Source organism: Leptonychotes weddellii, chromosome 5, assembly GCF_054177405.1.
Source record: "Leptonychotes weddellii isolate Sample4059 chromosome 5, ASM5417740v2, whole genome shotgun sequence".
Classification (NCBI taxonomy): domain Eukaryota; kingdom Metazoa; phylum Chordata; class Mammalia; order Carnivora; family Phocidae; genus Leptonychotes; species Leptonychotes weddellii.
Genome location: NC_138373.1, coordinates 7,201,919 through 7,224,442, shown reverse-complemented (window position 1 = coordinate 7,224,442; position 22,524 = coordinate 7,201,919). Strand labels below are relative to the sequence as shown.

The window sequence follows — 22,524 nt, the reverse complement described above, 5'->3', positions numbered from 1 at the left end:
ATTCTTATGTTAATCCCCATACATTACATCATTAGTTTTAGATGTAGTGTTCCATGATTCATTGTTTGTGCATAACACCCAGTGCTCCATGCAGAATGTGCCCTCCTCAATACCCACCACCAGGCTAACCCATCCTCCCACCCCCCTCCCCTCTAGAATCCTCAGTTTGTTTTTCAGAGTCCATCGTCTCTCATGGTTCGTCTACCCCTCCGATTTCCCCCGCTTCATTCTTCCCCTCCTGCTACCTTCTTCTTCTTTTTTTTTTTCTTAACATATATTGTATGAAATGAAAATTTAAAAGGCAATCCCATTTTTTAAAAAGCACCAAAACTTAAAAGACTTAGAAATACTTAGAAATAAATTTAATAAGAGATAAGCAATACCTCTACTCTGGAAGCTGAAATTAAATACCTAAATAAATGGAGAGCTATACCATGTTCATGAATCAGAAGACTCATTATTAAGATATCTATTCTCCCCAAATTGATCTGTAAATTCATCACAATCCTACTCCCCATCACAACATACTTTTTTTTTTTCAGACACTGTTAAGTTGTGCAAAGTTTTTATGGAGATGCAAAGGAACTAGAGTGGTCAAAGTAGTCTTAAAAAAGAAGAAATTGCATTTCATTTAATTCCCACTAGCGCAGCTAAAATTAAAACACACCACATATTGGCAAGAATGTGGAGCATCTGGAACACAACTTGCTTGTGTAAAACATTAAAACCCCTTTGGAAAACAATTTGGCTACTTCTTTTTTTTTTTTTTTTAGATTTTATTTATTTATTTGACAGAGAGAGACAGCGAGAGCAGGAACACAAGCAGGGGGAATGGGAGAGGGATAAGCAGGCCTCCTGCCAAGCAGGGAGCCTGATGTGGGACTCAATCCCAGGACACTGGGATCATGACCTGAGCCGAAGGCAGACGCTTAAAGACTGAGCCACCCAGGTGCCCCAATTTGGCTACTTCTTATCAAGTAAAACAACCCAATCAAAAATGAGAAAAAGTCTTGAACAGACACTTTACGAAAGAAGGTATAAGAATGGCTGGTAAGTATGTCAGATAGACATACAAAAAGAGGTCCAATATCATTAGTCAACAGAGAAGTTCAAACTAAACTCACAATGAGAGAGCATTTCACACCCACTGGACTGGCTGAAATGAAAAAGACTGACAACACCAAATGTTGGCAATGATGTGGAGCAATTGGAACATACTTTGCTGGTGGGAGTGTAACCTGGTAAAGTCACTTTGGGAAACAGTTTGGCTCTTTCCTATAAAGCTAAACATTCAACCTGACCTAGCAATTCCACTTATAGGGATTAACCCAAGGGAAATAAAAACAGATGTCCACAGAAAGACATTACAAGAACGTTCACAGAAGTTTTATTCTTAAAGCCCCAAACCAGAAACGACCCAAAGATTTATCCACAGGACAACACACAAATAAAATTGTGACTATTTACACAATGGAATAATACCCAGCAATAAAAATGAGTAAACTACTGATATACATATCACAATATGAATAAATCTCAAAGATTTATTGAAAATTGAAAGAAACCATGCACAGGAGTATATATTATATGGTTCCACTTATATGAAGTTCAAGAATAAGTAAAACTGATCTATGATGATAAAAATCAGGACAGTGGCTGCTAAGGGGTGAGAACTTTCCAGAAGGTGATAGAAATGTGTACATGTGGGACGCCTGGGTGGCTCAGTTGGTTAAGCGACTGCCTTCGGCTCAGGTCATGATCCTGGAGTTCCGGGATCGAGTCCCGCATCGGGCTCCCTGCTCGGCAGGGAGTCTGCTTCTCCCTCTGACCCTCCCCCCTCTCATGCTCTCTCTCTATCTCATTCTCTCTCAAATAAATAAATAAAATCTTTAAAAGAAAATGTGTACATGTATCAAAACTCATCAAAGTGTACACTTAAGATAGATGCATTTCAGAGTATGTAAATTTTATGTCAGAAAAAAAAAAGGATGTCTGGAGGAATGTCATCAATAATTTAAAACTTGGGAGCAACTTAAATATCTTGCAGTAGGGGTTTAGTTAATAAAGTATATACCCAAATTTTGCAGCCACTAAAAATAATGCTACCGAAAGCTATCTATTGACATGGAGAAACATTCATGGTCACTTATTTGAAAAAGAAGGTTATCAAAATAGTACAACCGTATGAAAGCACAGAAAAAAAGGTCTGGAAGCTTTTCACCAAAGTGAGACTCAACCTTGAGAGGTGTGATTCTGCCTGTCTTCACCTTTTCTACACCAAACACGGACTTAACTTTTGCAATAAGAAGAAAACATTTCTAGATACATCCTTATGGTTCTAGATACTTAGACACGATTCACTCTCCTTATTCATGGTAGCTGTGATCTATAAAGTCACAGTGGTCCTGAATTAGCAAATAGTGAACCATTGCTCCTGGGGGAGATACAGGGCAAGGCTCCTGCCAGCGTCTGGTCACATTTTCGTCAATGTGTTTTACATGTGAGGAGAGGAGTTCATCGCTATCCACGCCTCAGCTGGGAGGGGACACCTGGCAGCTCTGTGTATGTGGAACCCTCCTGGACTCTGTCTCATGGGTTTCTTCCCTTGGAGGATTTGAGTCCGTACCTTTCATCGTAATAAACCATAAGCGTGAGCACAATAGCTTTTTGGCTCTGGGGGGTTCTTCCAGCGAATTATCAGACCTAAGGGTGGTCTTAGGCTCCCCAGTCTGCATCTATCTCAGTGTCTCGAATCCCCCTTTTGAATCACTCACTCAATGAGTTCGATCAACGTGCCCTTTATTTATCTGCGTGAGGTTTACGACTCAGACATCTGAGACTTACACTTCGTTTACTGGATTGTTCCTTTAATAACGAGAACATGAAGAGAGATGAAAAACCGTCCATGCTTCAGCACTCAGTGGTTTCCAGGGGAGGGAGGAAGGGGCCCTCTTCAGGCTGGGCTCAGTTACCCTTAGAAGAAACAGTCGGCAGGGTGGCGAGTGGTAGTTGGAGGCGGGGGGTGGGCAAACATGAAAACCCATGATTATAGTCAGCTGAGGCAAGGATGGGGTCAGGGGGAAGCTCGGACGCTCTGGGAGCTGAGAAAAGGGCCCCCAAAGCCTTCCCAGTGCTGAGCAAAGGCCTTCCAGGATCAGGCGCCTTCTAAGTCAGGAAGGGCGGCACCACTGGACCCTTTTCCATTCCAGCCCCTTCCTTCAGCTCTGCTCTGGGCCACAGGCCCACTGAAGTATCATCATTATTGGTACTGTTCTGTAATTATCCTGTTATTATTTGCAACCCAAAGCATTTTAGGCAGTTTTCAATAAAAACATATACCTAACATATTATAGCTTATTATAACTTTATAATCACCTAATTTATAAAAGCATATCCATAAAACAAAAGTCAGTAAGTTAGGTAATAAAAAAAAGATGAGGGAAAATAATTTGATCAGAACGTCCATTTCACGGAAAATTACCGTTTCCAAATACAACCCTGACCCGTGAGCCTCCAGGCCAACCAGCTAGCCCTGGGAACGAGATGGGCTGCAAATCTGTTGGTCTGGCAGGATCTGCTTTCCCTGGCCATGAGCACAGCTGGGATTTGCTGCGGGCCCTCCCTGGCCCCATCGGGCTCCAGAGGCAGGTTGGGACCGGGTCCGGAGGCTCAGAAGGAAGGCCCCAGTTCTAGGCCCTGTCCTCCCATCCTCCCCCTGGGCTCCAGCCACACAGAAGGGCAGGACAATCAGTCCGCTGCCCACCAGATCCGTGTGCCTCATTGGACAACAGACGTGGCTCCAAGGCTGGTGAACAGAGACCCCGGGAGCCCTCTCTGCCTGCCCCCATTCCCGGGTGAGTGCGATCCAGAGCGGAAGAAAGAGGCTGTAAACTGAATCCCCTCCCCCAGGCCAGGACTCATGATTCTCCTCCACCCAATCGATGCACACAGGGTCCCCACCTAGATGCCCGTGGCAGGTGGCAGCAACCCCCAGAGACTCCACAGCCCAGCCCAGCCGGTGCCCCGTCCCCCCGCACCCTGCGCCCCAGTCCTTGGCCCTTGACCCCCAGCCCCCCACACCCCAGCAGACTCACCCTCCTCACAGTTGCTCCCGGTGAAGCCAGGACAGCATCTCCATTCCAGCGCCGTCACCGTGCGGTAGGACACTCTGTATGTGGGTCTGATCAGAGTCCTGTAACTAACACAAGGGCAGCGTCAGGATAGTGTGAGTGCCCATCCACCTGCCCACCCCCCCAGCCCCGATCCCACTTCTGCAGAGAGCACCCAGCCCAGGGCTCTGGGAGCCACCTGGGTAGTGGAGCCCGTCATCCCGGCTCTGTGCCCACTGGCTGTGTAGCCCTAGGCAAGTGACCACCCCTCTCTGTGCTGGATGCATTATAAAGTCCCTCCCAGCTCTGCCTTCCGGCAAGTTTCCAAGCATGGCCACGGAGGGTGGGAAAATGTCTGCCATGGATTGAATTGTGTCTTCAGAATCCGTATGTTGAAGCCTTGTCCCCCTCCCCCCCCACCATCATGTGTCTCTATTTGCATAGAGGGTCTTTAGGAGGTAATTACAGTTTAATGAGGTCATCAGGGTGGGGCCCTAATCCATCAGAGCTGGTGGCCTTATAAGAACAGGAGGACAGAGAAAGAGATCTCTGAGTTCATGCACACACGGAGAGGCCGTGTGAGGACCCAGCGAGAAGGTGACCGTCTGAGAAAACACACTTCTGTTGTTGAAACCCCCCAGTCTGTGATATTTCGCTGTGGCAGCCTGAGCTAAGACGTTGACCAAGATGATGAAGAAGGAAAAGAAAACTATCGTTAGGACGTCCTCAACTTCCAACCACCCAAAAGTTCCTGAACTCCAGCACTTTGTCCCAATCATTTCCTTTGGCTGATTCATCCAATGAACACTTATTGAGCGCCAACTAAACGTGATACTGTGATCACAGACTGATATAACTGAGTCCTGCCTTCAAGAAAATCACAGCCTCGTGGATGAGCGAGACACACCAATGAAAACTTGCAGCCCCGTTGTGGGACCCTATTCCCCTGCAAACTGCTGTGGATTCCGGGGCCAGATTTCACACTCCTGCAGTTTTGATATTTTTCTTGCAAAAAAGCTTGATACTATTTTTTTTAAGATTTTTTATTTATTATTTGACAGAGAGAGAATGAGAGAGAGAGCACATGAGAGGGGGGAGGGTCAGAGGGAGAAGCAGACTTCCCGCCGAGAAGGGAGCCCGATGCGGGACTCGATCCCGGGACTCCGGGATCATGACCTGAGCCGAAGGCAGTCGCTCAACCGACTGAGCCACCCAGGCGCCCAAGCTTGATACTATTTTACAAAACTCCAAGACATAAGATGTGTGACCACACCACCATGAGCTATCACCTCACTCCTGTCTGAATGGCAACCATCAACAACACAAGAAACAACAGGTGTGGGCGACGATGTGGACAAAGGGGAAACCTCATGCAGTGTTGGAGGGAATGCAAACTGGTGCAGCCACTGTGGGAAATGGTATGGCGGTTCCTCAAAAAATTAAAAATAGGACTCCCGGGGTGCCTGGGTGGCTCAGTTGGTTAAGCAGCTGCCTTAGGCCCAGGTCATGATTCCAGGGTCCTGGGATCGAGCCCCACATCGGGCTCCCGGCTCGGCGGGAGGCCTGCTTCTCCCTCTCCCTCTACCTGCCGCTCCCCCTGCTTGCACTCTCTCTAATAAAAATAAAAAATCTTTTAAAAAAGAAAAAATAGGACTCCTGTTTGATCCAGCAATTCCACTTCTGGGGACTGATCCAAAGAAAACTAAAACACTAACTCAAAAAGAGATCTGCGCCCACATGGTCATCGTAGCCTTATTTACAATAGCCAACACATGAAATAACTTAAGTGTCCATCGACAGAGGAACGGATAAGAAAATGTGATATATGTACATGATGGAATACTACGGAGCCATAAAAAGGGAAGAAATCTTGCCATTTGCGACAGCAATGGATGAACCGTGAGGGCATTATGCTAAGTGAAATAAGTCAGACAGAGAAAGACAAATACTGGATGATCTCACTTATATGTGGCATCTAAGGAAAAAACAACTGAGGTCATAGATACAGATAGACTGATGGTTGCCAGAGTCGGGGGGTAGGGGCAGGCATAATGGGGGAAGGGGGGATCAAAAGGCAGAAACTTCCAGATATAAAATAAAATGTAAAGGTCTTGGGATGTGATGTACAGCATGGTGACTATAGTTAATAAGACTGAGTGTCGGGCGCCTGGGTGGCTCAGTCGGTTAAGCAACTGCCTTCGGCTCAGGTCATGATCCTGGAGTCCCGGGATCGAGTCCCGCATCGGGCTCCCTGCTTGGCAGGGAGTCTGCTTCTCCCTCTGTCCCTCCTCCCTCTCATGCTCTCTGTCTCTCATTCTCTCTCTCTCTCTCTCAAATAAATAAATAATAAAAAAAAAAGACTGAGTGTCATATATAAAAATTGCTAAGAGAGTAGATCTTCAAGTGCTCATCACAAGAAAAACAATTTTTGTAACTGTATGTGGTGACAGATATTAACTAGACGTATTGTGGTGATCATTTTGCAATACATATAAATATCAAATCAAATACAATACACCTGAAACTAATATAACATGGAATGTTAATCATACCCCAATACACACATACACACACGAACATATGACCCAATCTCATAAGGAGGATACACTTGGCTTTATTATTCGATTTGCATGCATCGTTATGACTTCGCTGCTTGATCACGTTTGCACATCTTCCTCCTGAGAGCAAAGCTACGTGACTTCACAAAACCCGAATCTGCTGACACCAAGCAACTTAATCGGGGAATGGGAAAATTATGAATTAATTGGTAGCAGCAGGAGTGACGTTTCAAGATGCCCCATTGACAAGAAAACACACGAGTCACATCTCGAATTTCAGAAATACTGCACTCGATCTGAACAATCCTGTTACACTAATTTCTCTTTTACCAAAAAAAAAAAAAAAAAAAGTCCTCTCGCTCATGTTTCATGAACATTCTGGCAAACCAGCTTCCCCCTGGAGATCTAAGGGGGGCGTGAGGCTATGTGCAGCCAGGGGCAGGAAACTTCGAGTGAGAAGCCAGGAGTCTGCACGGAGAGACGTCCACGCTGGGACCAGGAGAGTGGACCCAGATCTTTAGACTCTCGACTGCCCCCCAGGAAGCTCTGCGGCAGGCCAGAGGGGCAAGGCAGACAGAGGAACTGTGTCCCATCGTCATCCCATGGCAAGTGGCCTGGTGGGCCATCGGGGCTGCTGAGCCTGGGTCCGAGGAGCACACGTAGATAATAAACAGGTGATAATAAGCACACACGCACAGTCACACACACACCCTCCTGTGTGCACCCACGGGCTCCCGTGCTTTCATGCTCACACACGCACACATGCTCACACGCACACACGCTCCCGTGCTTTCACACACTCAACACTCACAGGCACTCATTCACACGCTCACACCCTCACACCGCCTTCCTGCTACAGATCTCCCAGCCGGTAGCAGGCCCAGCTAGGAGAGGGAGGGAGCTTTAATTTAGATAAAAGACGCCAATTTTTTCACTGATTCCTGGAATAAGACGTTGCTCCAGCTGAGAGGGAGCAGAAAGGCTATGGAAGCCCCACCCGGGGCAGACGTGCAGGGCAGGGAAGGGGTCAAGTGTCTTGCGGCTCACATCCTGCCAAGTGCAGCCCATGCCACGGATGGGTGCCTCCTATAACCTCAGCCCCATGGGGTGGATGGGGCCCTGGACTGTGGGCTTTGGGCTCTGCCCCTAACTCACGATATGGACTTGCACGCATTACTCATGAGGACACCACAGAGACTAGGATGCGGGGCGTGAGGCTCGCTGGGAGGGTGCGTGTGCGAGGCGCCCAGAGAGGAAGCGTGCACAGATGCTGGGTTCGCAAAATGCAGATCTGACCTCATTCCTCCCGGCCCACGCCCTTCGGCCGTCCCCGCTGCGGTCAGGAGGGTCTGACTGCTTAGCCATGCGTGCAGGCCCTTGTCCTGCTCACACGGCCGCTCTCTGGCCCCCTGAGCCATAGGCTGTCCCTCCCCCTCCGGTCCCTGAGCCAGGCAAATGCACCAGGCATCCCTCCATCCACGCCTTGAATGATGATGATGATGGAAATAAGAACAGGTATCATAAGAGCTTTGAGTATTCACCATGCACCAGGCACTGTTCTGAGTGTTGTCCATGTGCTGACTCATAACAATCCTAACAGGTGGATACTACTACTAATCCTAATTTACAGATGAGAAAACTGAGGCACAGAGAAGTTAAGCAACTTTCTCAAGGTCACACTGCCAGAAGGTAATGGGACTAAGATCCAAACGCAGACAGAATTGGCAGAACCTACCAATACTAATTTGCGTTTGTTTGGCACAAGGGAATATTTTCCCTCCCTACATCTGCACAAGATCCTGATCTTGGGCTTTGAAGCAGAGGGAAAGCTTGTCCCCCAGAAAGGTCCCTTACTGCCCCTCATTCAGAGGGCCATGGGCTAACCTGCCCCACTCTGGGACCAGAAGGAACCAGACGACCTGTGATGTCCAGGAGCAGGGCACACCAGTAGGTGGCGCTGCTTCTCCAGCCCTGAGGGCCCGGGTTCAGCCTGGCAGACCCCTCAGGTCTCCCCTGAGTACCCTGGGCAACAGGCAGTATTCGAAGCCTGGCCCAGGTGGGCTTTCCCCTCCTACATTTCAGAAGAACTCCCAGACCGTCCACTGGGATCCAGTCTACAAACCCAGTGATCTTTCTAAAATGCAGATCCAATTTTGTGACTGCCCTCTTTCAAAACCTCCCATGGCTCCCATAGACTAAGGACTAAGCTCTTTAAGTCAGTAAAGAAGGCCCTGCCTACCTTTCTATGCTCCCTTCCTCCTGCCACCCCCAACCAACCCCCTACCACCACAGCACAACCTGCTCTTCCTGCCCCTGGGCCTTTGCACGTGCAGACTCCTCTGCCTACCTGCCCTTCCTCCTTTACTCTGCCTGAGAAAATTCCCAAGAGTCTTCAGGGTGTGACTCACCTGTCATCCTCCTCTGTGAAGCACCCCCACTCCTGGCCAGAGTCCACAGGCTCCCTCCTGAGCCCTCCCACAGCTCCATGCCCGGAGCTTGCTTTGAACCCAACGCTCATGCGTGCACTCATCAGGTACACACTGAGAGCCTGCTGGGTGCCAGACAATGGGAACACAAGCATGAAGAAGGCGGGCACAGCTTTGCTCGGCCACAGAACCACACACGTGAACAGACGACCACGGGCCACGGTAAGTGCTATGAAGCGAAGCACCGAATTCACACCTCACATTAAAGTAGGTTTTTTTTTTCTTTTTTATTAAAATATAATGTATATGCAGCAAAATAGATAAATCTAGTGTTTAGCTTAATAAACTTTTACCTATGTGTAAACCAACGGTCCCAACTCAAAAGTCACCCGTGCCCCCTCCAAAATGACTACCCTGCCCCCAGGCGTATCCATTCTGATTTCTCTCCCCCTCCCCTCCCCCCCATTCTAGAATCTCATATACACAGAACCTTGCAGCATGTACTGGTTTGTGCCACCTTCTTTTACTCAGCCTTAGCCTGAGGTTCATCCGTGTTGTTAAGTGCAGGGTCATTTTGTTCCTCTCTATTACTAAATAATATTCCATTATAGAAATGGGCTCCAGTTGGCCCACTTTCTTGTTGATTGACCATCTGGGTTGCTTCTAGTTTCGAACTAGGATGGAGAAAGATGTGATGAGCACTTCTGTACAAGTCTTTGTGAACCCATGTTTTCATTTCTCTGGAGTATATTCCCAGGAGCAGCGTTGCTGGCCCACAGGATTGATATAGGTTTCGCTTTAGTAGATGCTGCAAACAGTTGCCCCAAACCTATTTGGACAAAGCAGTTCACATGCCGAGCAGCTGCGCCTGGGGTCCAATTGCTCCATAACCTTGATCTTGGACTGCCCAAACTCAAGAGCTGTCTACTGAGTACATGTTTATTGCTTAAGCCACCAGTCTGGCATTTCAAGGTGAACACAATTTCCAGGTAGGAATGCAATAAATGTTAGCTACTGTGATGGGTACTTGTTATGTGTCCACCAGACTGGACTAAGTGGTGCCCCCGTAATTGGTAAAACATGTGAGGGTTTCCAGAAGAGACCAGCACTGAATTGGTAGGCTGAGTTAAGAAAATCTGCCCTCTGGGCACCTGGGTGGCTCAGTCGGTTAGGTGTCTGCCTTCTGCTCAGGTCATGATCCTGCAGTCCTGGGATGGAGTCCCGAGTCAGGCTCCCTCCTCAGTGGGGAGTCTGCTTCTCCCTCTCCCTCTGCCCCTCCCATCTGCTCGTGTTCTCTCTCAGATAAATAAATAAATAAAATCCTAAAAAAAAAATCCGCCCTCACCAATGCAGGTGGGCATCAGCTAATCTACTGAGGGCCTGAAGAGAACAGAGAAAGGGCGCATTTACTCTCTTCTGGAGCGGAGACATCCATCTTCTCCTGCCCTTGGACGTCAGCACTCCTGATTCTTGGGTCTCGGGACTTGAACTAGGGATTACAACATCGACCCCCTGGGTCTCCCTGGAAGCACAACACAGGCTTTCCTCGGCCTCCAGCTTGCAGATGGCACATTATAGGACCGCTCAGCCTCCATAATTGCGTGAGCCAGTTCCTACTATAAACCTCTTTCTATATATCTCCATATATCCTATTGGTTCGGCTCCTCTGGAGAACCCTAATACAGCTACTGTTTTCAATTATAATCATGGTAATGAAGCTATTCCGTATCAATTGCCCCTCCAGACCACAAAGTCCTCCCAAGCACCAGCTCATCTACCTCGCCTATTACAGCCACATCAATAAATAACTAGGAAGGGAAACGCAAATCAAGGTCACGAGCTATCACCTCACACCTCTTGGGATGGCTACACTCAATAAGACAAAAGATACGTGGATTCACGTGGACGTGGGGAAGAAGGAGCCCTCGTGCGCTGTTGGTGGGAATGCCAATTGGTGCAGCCACTGTGGAAAACAGTTTGGAGGGTCCTCAGATTATTAGAAAGAAGAATGATCACGTGATCCAGCAGCCCCACTTCTGGGTCTTTATCCAAAGGAAATGAGATCGGTAGCTCAAAGAGACATCTGCATCCCCATGCTCACTGCAGCACTGTCCATGTCAGCCAAGACATGGGGCAACCTGAGTATCCATCAACAGATGAATGGATGAAGAAATGATATATATACACACAGCACGTATACACACTGGAAGACTATTCAGTCATAAAAAAGAAGGAACTCCTGCCCTTTTTGACACCATGGATTCTGCTAAGTGAAATAAACCAGACACAGAAAGACAAAAATCATACGATCTCGTATACGGAATAACAACAACAAAAGAGTAGCATTCACAGGAACACGGAGTAGAATGGGGGTTACCAGAGGCTAGGAGGTGGGGGAAAGAGGAAGATCTTGATAAAAGGGTACAAACTTTTAGGTATAAGACCAGTAAGTCCTAGAAACCCACCAAACAATGCGAACACTGTCGTTAATAATGACATATCGTATACCTGAAATTTGCTAAGAGAGGACATCCCAAGGGCTCTCACCACACACACAAAAATGGTCAGTATGGGACGTGGGGGATATGTTCATTAGTTTGATTGTGGTTAATCATTTCACAATGTGTACATATATCCAAACACCACGCTGTACACCTTAGATTAAATTTGTCAAAAATCAAATAAAAAATCAATCAATCAACAAAAGTACAAATACGCACACACACAGTCTTGAGTGCCTCTGTGAGGTAAGGGGGCAACTGTACCACCTGCCGTTGTTTCAAGACTGTTCCCAAGGGGCAGAGAGACCTCCCACCCATTCCCATCCCCCAGCCCAGGAAGCAATCCCTTTCAACTCAGCACAGCCCCCAGGCCACCCCCACCAGAAGACAAACAGCCATAATCCCAGGGTTTACAGCCTTGGCCGAACCTCTGACAGCCTGGGGGTCAGTCTCATTTGGGGACACTGAGCTCCTGGAGAGGACCCGGCTTGCCTAGGGTTCCCCAGCAGAGGCTGCACCCCCACACAGGGCTTACCTCACTGTCCAGGTGGTGGCAGGAGCCTTGTTCCTTGGCAGCAACATGGAGGGCCAAGGATGAGGTCCTGGGTGGGAGCCACAGAGACCTGGGAGTGACCCCCACCACCAAGGTTTGAATGACTCCCGGGTGGGTATTGGAGGAAGAGAAAGAAGATTGGCCTCTGAGACCTGATGCTCCCCAAGGTGGAGATGCTCGTTCATCCTGTCTTCCTCTCGACTCTGAGGTGCTGCAGTGACCACGTGGAGTGGAGAGCAAACTCCACACCGTGACCCACAAGCCCTGAGGGCTCTGGCCTGGCCTCCACCAGCCTCCCCGATGACTCTCGAGCCCCTCACTCCTGCTTTCCAGCCGTATTGGCCTTCCAAATCTCCAGTGTACCACATCCCTCATCACTTAAGGGCTGCCCTCCCTCTTTCTCTCTCTCTCCCTCTGTTATCTAGTTAAGGCCCAGTCATCTCCACACTCACCTCAAATGCCCTCTCCTCCAGGAAGCCCTCCTGAGGCCTCTGACCAGCTCAGCGTTCCTAGCTTTACAGGTGCCAAAAGTGGCCCAGCAAAGGAAGAGGAATGTAAGGGCGTTATAGTTGCTGAACCCTTGGGAGCTCAGCCCCCTGATACCATGAGTATCACTGTCCCATCTTGCGGATGAGGACAGAGTCCTTGCCCAAGCTGTGCGGCTGGTGGGTAGCGGAGCCCCCAGTTGGCTTGCACCAGCAGGAAGTGGACAAGCCCGCTCCCCGCCCTCGACTGCATACCTACCCCAGGGCCCGTCTTTTCATCGGCTGCCCCCCACCTCTCATCCCAGATGCATCTAAGAGGTCAGATGAGGCTGCTTTGGTTTTGCTGGCCCAGCCAAGATCCTGACATTGGGGCATGTGTGCAGAGTGGCCCCCCGCAAGGACAGCCCAGGCTGACTTGGCCTGAGGGGAGCAAACATGCAGTCAGGCAAGATAAACACAGGGATTTCTGGCTGCTTTGTTTCTAGTTTATCCCAATGCATCTCTGCCCATCTGTGAGCCTTGAGTGAGTCCCCGCCTCTCTATAAAGTCTGCACTGAGATGCACCAGACTCAAAGATCCCTTCCTACCCTGAAATTCTCCAAATGCAATCTGGAGTCTCCAGGGGGTGTCTCCCACCTCACCAGTTCTGGGGCTTTTTTTTTTTTTTTTTTTCCCAAGACAACCCAAATCTAGGGACTTCTGACCTCTCCGCATTTGCTCCCTCTGAAGGTTGGATCCTGAGACTTCCCTCACCGTCACCTGTCACCTGGCAAACTCAAGGACATATATTTTCCCGGGGGGTGTGACTCACTCAATAAATAACCACCACAAAAGTGCCGCCTCCTCTGAGAGGGCCTCCGTGACCAGCCGGCCCTCAGTCACACCCACCCCCACTGCAGGCTGCGTCCCCTTGGTTTATACTGTCATAGAACCCTGGCTTGTCTTCCAAACACTCGCCACCACCTGTGCTGTTATTGATCTGATGTCTGTCCCCTCCACTAAAGCCGCTGGCTGCTTCCCAGGCCTAGTGCTGGAGCTCAGGGTGTCGGGGTAGGGGACATCCTTGGACACTGATGGCCTATAGGGATGAGGAGGTAGGACATGGCCACTTCCACAACAAGGGGCCAGAAAAGGCTTCCTACGTCAAGGGACGCTTGAGGAAGTTCTGCTGAGCTGAGACAGTGAGGAGGCAGCCAGCACCAGGAGAGCCGGGAGGTGGTTTGGGGTGAGACCTGGTGCATTCGGGGAGCAGACAAGGCACAGGCAGGGCAGCTACGAAAGCCCCCAAAGCAGGCAAGGAGTCTGGCCTGGGTTTAGGAAGACCGCACTGGCTGGCGCTCGCCTGGCCTTCAGAGCACGCTCCTGATCAGCAAAACATGTTCGAGCCTGCAATATACATGTATTAGTCTACACATGTATATATACACATATTATTTACTGTCTTTGCATATATTAAAAATCAGTAAAGCTTCATTTCACTCTTATTTTAGAGATTAAAAAATAAACAGAAGACTTGATGTGGTTTTCCTGCTCCTCAACAGACAGCCTTGTACCCGCTAGGAGACCAACCCCTCCCAGCCAAGGGGAGGCCACCCAGGGACTGCGGCGTGGAGGAGTGTGGTGGTCAGATTGGCTTTCCAGAAAGACCCCACCCGTGGCTGGCTGTGTGGCACCAGATGGGAAGGGAGAGATGGAAGGTGGGGAAGGCAGTCAGGCGGCTGCTGGCCAAGAAAGAGGGGTAGGGCAGGGATGAATGGCCTCATTTTACAGAAGGGGAAAGGGAAACTGAGGCTGCAGAGGAGCATGGGGTCAGACTCCAGCTTATAAAGTGGCAGAGTTCTGACTGAACCAGGCCTCCTGGTGGGGCTGGTGTGTTCTTATCTGGGCAACAACGTAGGGAAGCTAACCCCCACGTGAGCAGTTGGTCCTGGGGGACCCTCTTAGGAAGTACAGAAGGCTGAAGTCATGAGGTCCTCTAAAGGGCCCCCAAACTCCTACTGCCACTCAATGACTGCCCCAGAAAGGGTGCAGATGTGTCTTATATTTCCCCAAATGTGGCCCTGGGTGCACAAGGTCACATGAGAGAGGACGTTTGAAAAACGGGATCCCGGGAGGGGTGAGGTGCCCATCACTGGAGGTGTGTAAGTGGAAGCCATGGCTCTTTGGCTTCCAAAGGTGGGGATCTCCAAAGCATCAGGAGGCCCCCCGGTGGATGCCAGCACAGGGCTATGGTCTGGGCATCCCCAGCCCGGAGACCTCATGTGGGGGCGCAGGTGCCCCTCCCTCGCTGGGCATTTCAGCCTGCAGGCTCCTGCCCTGGCCCCACTTCCTCCCACCAGGGACCACGGTGAGGAGGACCAGACTGGGAGGTACCGAGACAGGCTGGAGACTCAACAGGAAATGGGAGTGGGGGTTTCAGAAAGGGAGGCAGTAGATTATTAATCTCTTGATTAATAGCAGCGGGCCAGTGGGAGGGAAGGGGCTGTCCCACTGTGGTTCAGAGACAGGAGGAGGGGGGTTTTCAGCCTCCTCCAAATCCCAGCTAGTCATCCCTAAGTGCCAGACGCAAGGGACAGCGGGCCCAGCGGGCAGTGTCTTCCACCCAGGCCCCCCCACCAGAGCCCAGGACCACAGGGCACTGGGGAGTCCTGGCGAGGGAGGGGGACGCAGCCTGGACAAGCCCCCACGCTGCGGGGCTCAGCCTCGGAGAGCTTCTGGACCCACACAGGACGGCTGCGGAGGCCGGGCAGGAAAGAAAGGCCACGTTTTAAGAAAGTACTAAGTCCAGGACATCGCAGGGCCTTGCAGGGCCTTGCAGTCAGCAGGCAACCCAACCAGAGGGGGGAGGCTGGCCGGCAGGGGGCCGTCTGGCGGAGGAGAATGAAGGAGGCAAATGAAGCCCCAGAGAGTTCCAGCAAACCCCTCCGCTCAGCACATCTGGAAAAGGTTGGCTCTAATGCCATCAAAGAGCTCGGAGGGGCCAGGGAGACAGGCCGAGGAAAACTTAACCCCCGAGTCCCTGGGGCTCGGTCTTCCCAATCTGTCAGGCAGGCCCTGGGCCTGGCCCACCGCCCCCCTCCCGCAGCGGCCCCCCGGCGGGGCTCGAAGGGCAGGAGGGCAGCATCAGTAACGCTGGACTTCCTGCTGCCCTGATCAAGGCACAGCCTTGTGATTTCCACCCCAAAGCAAGACAGACGGGGAGGGAAACTGAGGCACAGAGAGGAGAGGCCCGGCTTGTCCTCTCTGCCTTCCTCTGGGTGTGGAGCTGGTCCTGAGTCCTCTCACAGGGAAATCTCAGCATCCAGCCCCTCCCTGTGGCGCCGGCTGGAGAAGGCCCCCCTGCCTGGCCCTCCCAGACTGTTGCCTCCCCCACACCCCTCCCCGCCCCACCACACCCCTCCCCTAGGGAAACCCCCTCATCCCCCAGATCTCTGTGCCAATGTCACCGCCCCCAGGAAACCCAGGACCAGGTCTCATGTCAGGGACATGACTGCTGTGAGTCTTCCACATTCCCTCCCCCAGCGGCCCCCCCAACACACACGGGAGCTCTGTGAGGGAAGGGGCCATGTTCTTGCACACAGTGTCTGCTCTTAGGTGCTCAGTTGCGCACCAACCACCGACCAGACCAAACACAGGATCTGAGAAAGCTGAGGCAGGGACTTCCCTGAAGGGAGACCGGGCCCCAGGGGGGACCCCCTGGCACCCTCTCTCCTCACCAGCTGCCTACTGACCGGGTGCCTGGCGTGGTCCTGGGCCTCATGTTTGTCTGTAAACATGACAGACACGTACTTCCAACTCCGAAACACACACACACACACACACACACACACTCTGCAGAAATCCAATGTAGGAAAAAAATCACAGAATGGGAAAATCTACACAGGACCCGGCGGTTTTGTTTTCACGTAGCAAGAAGACGGCTGCATCCTTTGAGGATCATGGCTGAGCACCTCGGTGTGTAGGGCCTCGTAGTGAGCCCTGGGAATAATGGGAGGGGGATGTCGTGAGTTGGTAGAGTCGCCCCCCAAATCAGACCATCCCCGCATCGCACGCGTGAACCCACATGGGTGGCAGGTGCCCCTGCTCTCGGCCTGCCCCCCTGTTGCAGCTCTGACAAGGCCCCCCTTCCCCTCCTGCTACAGGTTCCCCACTCTGGGCTTCTGCCCTCCCCTCTCTCCGGGACCATTCCGGACAGCTCACAAAATAGTTTACAGGATATGCTACAGTTTACGGGATATGCTCCCGTACCTCCTGTCTTCAAAACAAACAAAATCCCTCTCTTGACCTATGCTGCCTCTCGCTTCCCAGCCCCATTCACTGCTCCCTTCACAGCAAGAACTTCTTGAAACTTCTCACATCTCATTTTCCTCCTCTGCACCTGTCGTCTTGGTCTCTGTCCCCACTGCTCCCCAAAACTGCATTTGCCAGGGTCTCAGCCACCCCACGTTGCCAATTCTAATGGGCACTCAGCCCTGGTCTTACCAGGTTTCCCAGAGCATTTGGGAGACTCAGGCTCTGCCTCATGCCCTCTGTCCCGAAACTCACCTCCCGGGACATGCGGATGCTCCTCCTGCCTCGGGAGCTCCTTCTCACCACTTCAGCCACCCCCTCCTCTTTGGCCCTGCCTCTGAGGTCGGGGTGCCCAGATGGTTTGGGGATCAGCACCCCTTCTCCATCTAGTCATCCCCAAGGCCACCTCCAGTCCCGCAGCCTCAAACACAGTCTGCATGCTCCTGATCCTCGGTCACATGACCTCTCCCAGGTTCCAACTTGCCCACATTGTTACAGTTTAACATCGGGGACAATGGGGTTCATACTACAGTTGATGGTGTGCGATCATTTAATTGGCTGAATTCTTAGGGATCGTAAGATAATGTACTTCTTCCTGCCAATGGCGTCATAGAGTCCATGAAATGCAATATGCCCTGAGCCCTGGAATCTTCCCGGTACTCCAGACGTTTTCACTTGACCTCTTACTTGCATCCTCTCCTCTCACGGATGCGTCCACAGGCATCTCCAACTTCACTTCGCCAGAACAGAGCTGCTGGTTTCCACCTCCGAGGGCTGACACCACTGGGGGTCCCCAACCTAATGAAGGACACGCCCAGCCAACCAGCCGCTCAAACCAAACATTTAGGGTTATCTGTGATTGCTCCCTGCTCTTCTGTGATCAGACTCTTGTCATCTCAGCTTCCAGACACCTCCTGAATTCACCCACTTCTCCCCATTTCCCAGGTAGTGTCCTGGCGTGAGCCACCATCACCTTGCACCTGCCCGTGCCCACTGTCCCCACGGCAGCCAGCGATCTTTCAAAGCCTAAACCAGCCCATCCTGGGAACCTCCAAAAAGGAGAGAATAATACTTCTAAGCCAGCAGAAGGAAGGACAGAGTAGAGATAGGAGCAGATAAGAGCAGAAATCAATGAAATTGAAAACAGAAAAACATTAGAGAAAAATCAATGAAACCAAAAGCTGGTTCTCAGAAAAGACCTGTGAAACGACAAAGCTCTAGCAAGACTGACAAAGGAAAAAGAAGAAAAGGCACGAGTTATCAATACCAGGAATAAAATAGGTAGTAGGCCTATGCACATAAATTTAACAGCTGAGAGGAAATGGACCAAGTCATCGAAAAACACTAGTCACCCAACTCACTGAATCTGAAATAGATCATTTGAATAGCCCCATAACTATTAAGGAAATTAAACTTGTAGCTTAAAAACTCCTTCAAAAGAATTCTCCAGCCCCAGATGTTTTCACTGGAGAATTTTACCAAACTTTTAAGAGGAATTAATACCAATTCTACACAATCTCTTCCAGAAAAATGCAGAAGGAGGGAGCACATCCTAACTCATTCTATCTGATCTATTTCAGATCAGTCTATCCAATTTCAAGACTTATTATATAGCTTCAGCAAGCAAGGCCTAGTGATATTGGCAGAACCGTGGACGCATGTTATCAATGGAACAAGACAGAGAACTTAGACCAGCACAAATATGCCCAAATGGTTTTTGACAAACATGCAAAAGCAGTTCAAGAAAGGAAGGATGGCCTTTTCAACAATGATGCCAGAGCAATTGGATATCCACAGATAAAAAAAAAAAAAAGAATCTTGCCTTAAATGTCACACCTTGCACAAAAATTAACTCAAAATAGATCATGGACTTCCTAAAACTATAAAACTTTTAGAAAAAAAATAGGAGAAAATCTTCAACCACTCATGGGCATTTACGCAGAGAAATGAAATCCTGTATTCATGCAAAAATCTGAAGGTACCCAAATGTTGATGACAGTTTTATTCAGAATAGCCCCAAACTGGAAACAACCGAGATGTCTTTCAACAGCTAAATGGTTAAACTAACTGTGGGACATCCGCACCGTGGAACACTACTCAGCCATAAAAAGGAACAAACTGCTCATACACCCAACAGCAGGGGATGACTCTCCAGAAAATCATGGTGAGGGAAAAGATCCGCTCCCGTAAGGTTACCTACTGTGTGATTCCATTCTTGAAATGACAACACTTTAAGAGTGGAGAACAGATTAGTGGTTACCAGGGGTTTTGGGGAGCTTGGGGGCAGGAGGAAAGTGGGTGTGTCTTCAGAAGGGCAATATATGGGGTCGTGATGTACAGAAAATATTCTGTATCTTGACTGTATCAATGTCAATATCTCAATACTCTGGTTGTGACATATTGTATAGTTTGGCAAGATGGCACCATTGGGGGGAAGAAGATGAACAGTACATGGGATCCAAAAAAGAAAGAGGACACATGGAATCTCTCTGTCTTTTTTCTTACAACTGTGTGTGAATCAACAATGCTCTCAGAATAAAAAGCTAATCAAAAAGAAACCTAAATCGGATCATTTCTCATCTCTACTTAAAACTCTCAGTGGCTTCCCAGTACACTGACATAAAATCCATACTTAAAAAAATAATTTAAAAAATTTAAAAAATTTTTTAAAAATTTTTTTAATTTAAAAAAATAAAAATAAAAAGTCCAAACTTAAGGCCCTGGAAATCAGTCTCTGGCCTATACTCCCCTCCTCACCTGCTCTGCTTCTGGACACTGACTTACTCTCTGTGCCTTCATCTAGGACCTCCCTGCCTCAGGGCCTTTGCACCAACTATCCTCACCCAATCATCACATGGAGGCTCTTTCTCCTCACTCTTTGCTCAGCATCAACATCATCCTTTCAGGGTCTCTCTCGTGCCTGCTCTAAAGTAGCCCCAATTCATGCCCAGTCACATCACCCCTATCTTAATTTCCTACACTCATTATGAGGCGATATTTTTTCTCGTTTTCGTATGTAGGTGAATACAAACCCCATGAGGAAGAGGACTTGGTCTTACTCTCCATCATATTCCCCTCTGGCACATAGTAGGGCCTTCAATGAATATTTGCAGAAAGGGTTGAGTCAAAGAATAAACGCAAGCAAAGAGGTCTGTGTGGGGCTCCTGGGGGGAGAGGGTGGGGAACCATGCCAGTCCCCGAGTGCATTCTGAATAGGACCTCAAAGTTTTCACAACCACGCTCTCGCTTCCCCCACCTGGGTCATCAGCTCCCCGAGCTGGGGCCTGGTCTGGGTTCTCACAGAGGACAGGAGGCCTCCCCAGAGCGTGGATACAGGAGGAGGTCAACACATATTTATTTGGGGGAGAAAGGGAGCCGGGCCATGAAACCTCAGGCGCATCCCTATGGGGCCTGTTTGATGGGCCAGAGTCGCACCCGACCTCATCCCTGTGACAAATCTTTTGACGTTGAGCAAGTCACTTTGCTCTGAGCGTCAGACTCCCGACTGCAAGTGTACGGATTAGTTTATAAGACGAGGGCTCTCTGCGAGAGTGAAGTGCAGTATTCACGGTTCACCCTGTGCGTGAATTCAAAGTGCTCTGACCTCTTGGATCTCCTTTCATCCTCCTGATACTGAGCCATCAGTTCAATAGTATCTCTTGAGCTCCTGAATGCAAGGCACGGGGGGAAGAGGGGCACAGGAGAGATCGAAGCAATTCCTGCCCTCCTGTGGCCCCCTGGAAAGCGACAGAGTGTCAGGGAGGAAAGGCACTGAATTAGGTCAGGAGATGCAGCTATTCCCGGCATGAAACCAGGCCAGGCAGAAGGACCAGCAAACGTGAAGGCCCCGAGGAAGGACGGAGTCTCCAGGCCAGCAAGGTCCGTGTGGCCACAGCCCCAGGACCAGGGCGGCTCGCGGAGGGTCTTGGGGTCAGGAGGGAAACAGGGTCCATGTCCAGACTTTGATCGGCTGTGGAGGGAGGTAGAGACTGTCCTGTAAGAGAGATGGAAGCTCCTGGAAGGTCTGGAGCAGTGCCGTGATCTGATAGAGGACATGGAGGGGATGGGGGAGGTGGGAAGACCAGAGAGCAGCTACTACAAACACAGTGCCTAGGGGCGCCTGGGTGGCTCAGTCAGTTAAGCGACTGCCTTCGGCTCAGGTCATGATCCTGGAGTCCCGGGATCGAGTCCCACATCGGGCTCCCTGCTCAGCAGGGAGTCTGCTTCTCCCTCTGACCCTCTTCCCTATTCATATTCTCTCTCCATCATTCTCTCTCTCTCTCAATAAATAAATAAAAATCTTTAAAAAAAAACAAAACACAGTGCCTCGTATATGCAAAGCCCCAAAACCAGGACCCAGGACGAGAGTGCACACGGTGCCCCACGTCGCCAGGGAGCTGGGGACAGTGCCGAACCCTACTGTCCTTCCTCTCCCTGCCCAGCCATAGACAGAGGAGATGCACCCCAACCCTACCTCGTATATGAGTTACTGGAGAGAGAGGAAAGTACATTAAACCCTCATTCCTTAACAGATAATAGCCACTTAAGTGGCAATGATAATTGAGACCAGAGATATGGAATTCCTCTCAAGAATGAGCATTAAGTCTTCCTCAACAAAGGGATGGCTCAGGACAAATTCTATCTGCTGTGACCAAACATTCTGTTCTGAGCTCCTCATGCCAAGGAGAGGGAGAGAACTCTCGGGAGGCCTGTAAACACCCACACCGAGGACAAGACCCTGCAGTGGGTCTTGATGTGATGTGATGGGTCTGATGTGAACACTGTTCACATCACTGCTTCAGTCCCAAAGCAAAGGGCAGCTGTGAAAAGTAGGGATCATCCTGAGAATGCTGAGGAACAGCCTGAGGGCTGGGGGGCGGGGCGTAAAGGGGGAGGGGCCGTGGTGGGCGGGGCCGAGAGGGGCCTCACCTGGCCCTCCCCCATCCCTCAGTCCCCTCACCCCACTTCCTGTCTATGGTGCTCTTCTGCTCATCAAATACCACCGGATTGTGAAGTTCTTTCAGGGTGGGAAGCACGTCCCTTTCATCTTGCCCACACATAATCCCCATGCTCTGTACACAAAAGGTGCCCCATAAATGCACACTCAGCTCTTGTTTCCGAGCGTCAAACCCCCCTCCCCAGCAGCTTGTGCTGGGGTTGGATTCACCCAAGGGAACAGAAAGGAAAAGGAAGGGCAGAGCTGGACCGCCCCACAGCCTTTACCTCACGAGGTTGGCACAGGGCCCCGGCCACCGGCAGCTCTGGTACACACGCTGGACCACTGTCTCCGAGCCGTTCTGCACCTGGCAGGACACCGTCCGCGTCACCGTGTGATGGCACCAGTGCCTGTGGGGACAGCAACAGTCATGTCAGCCCTTCTATTCCTGAGGTGCTGACCGCACGGCAAAAAGCCATGCTGGCCAAGGAGGGGTCCCTCCATAAAGCTGCGGGGTGGGGGTGCTCATTCTCCTGGGTAAGGGGTCCACTGAGACCCTCGGTCCAGGACTAAGGGGAAAGGGCAGTACCCACCACAGCCTTGGCCACCAAGCCCTGGCATCCATCATTTCAGTCTTCAAACACTCGGAATGAACCCCTGCCCACC

General features: G+C 50.4%; 1 protein-coding gene across 4 annotated transcripts in view; it reads right to left on the bottom strand.

The window, feature by feature from the left end:
* The window catches only part of COL26A1 (collagen type XXVI alpha 1 chain), a 139,856-nt gene that overhangs the window by 78,500 nt on the left and 38,832 nt on the right, over window positions 1-22,524 (bottom strand). For 3 of the 4 annotated variants that reach the window (XR_014145228.1, XR_014145229.1, XM_081819432.1), the window contains exons 2-3: window positions 22,146-22,268; window positions 4,095-4,198 (exon numbers count right to left, since the gene is read on the bottom strand). Coding sequence is in view for 2 of the 4 variants with exons in the window: in XM_081819432.1 (XP_081675558.1) it covers window positions 4,095-4,198; window positions 22,146-22,268 (227 nt within the window). In the remaining 2 variants the exon portion in view is untranslated. The remainder of the gene's footprint in view (window positions 1-4,094; window positions 4,199-22,145; window positions 22,269-22,524) is intronic. The other variant, XM_081819433.1, reaches the window with a different exon arrangement.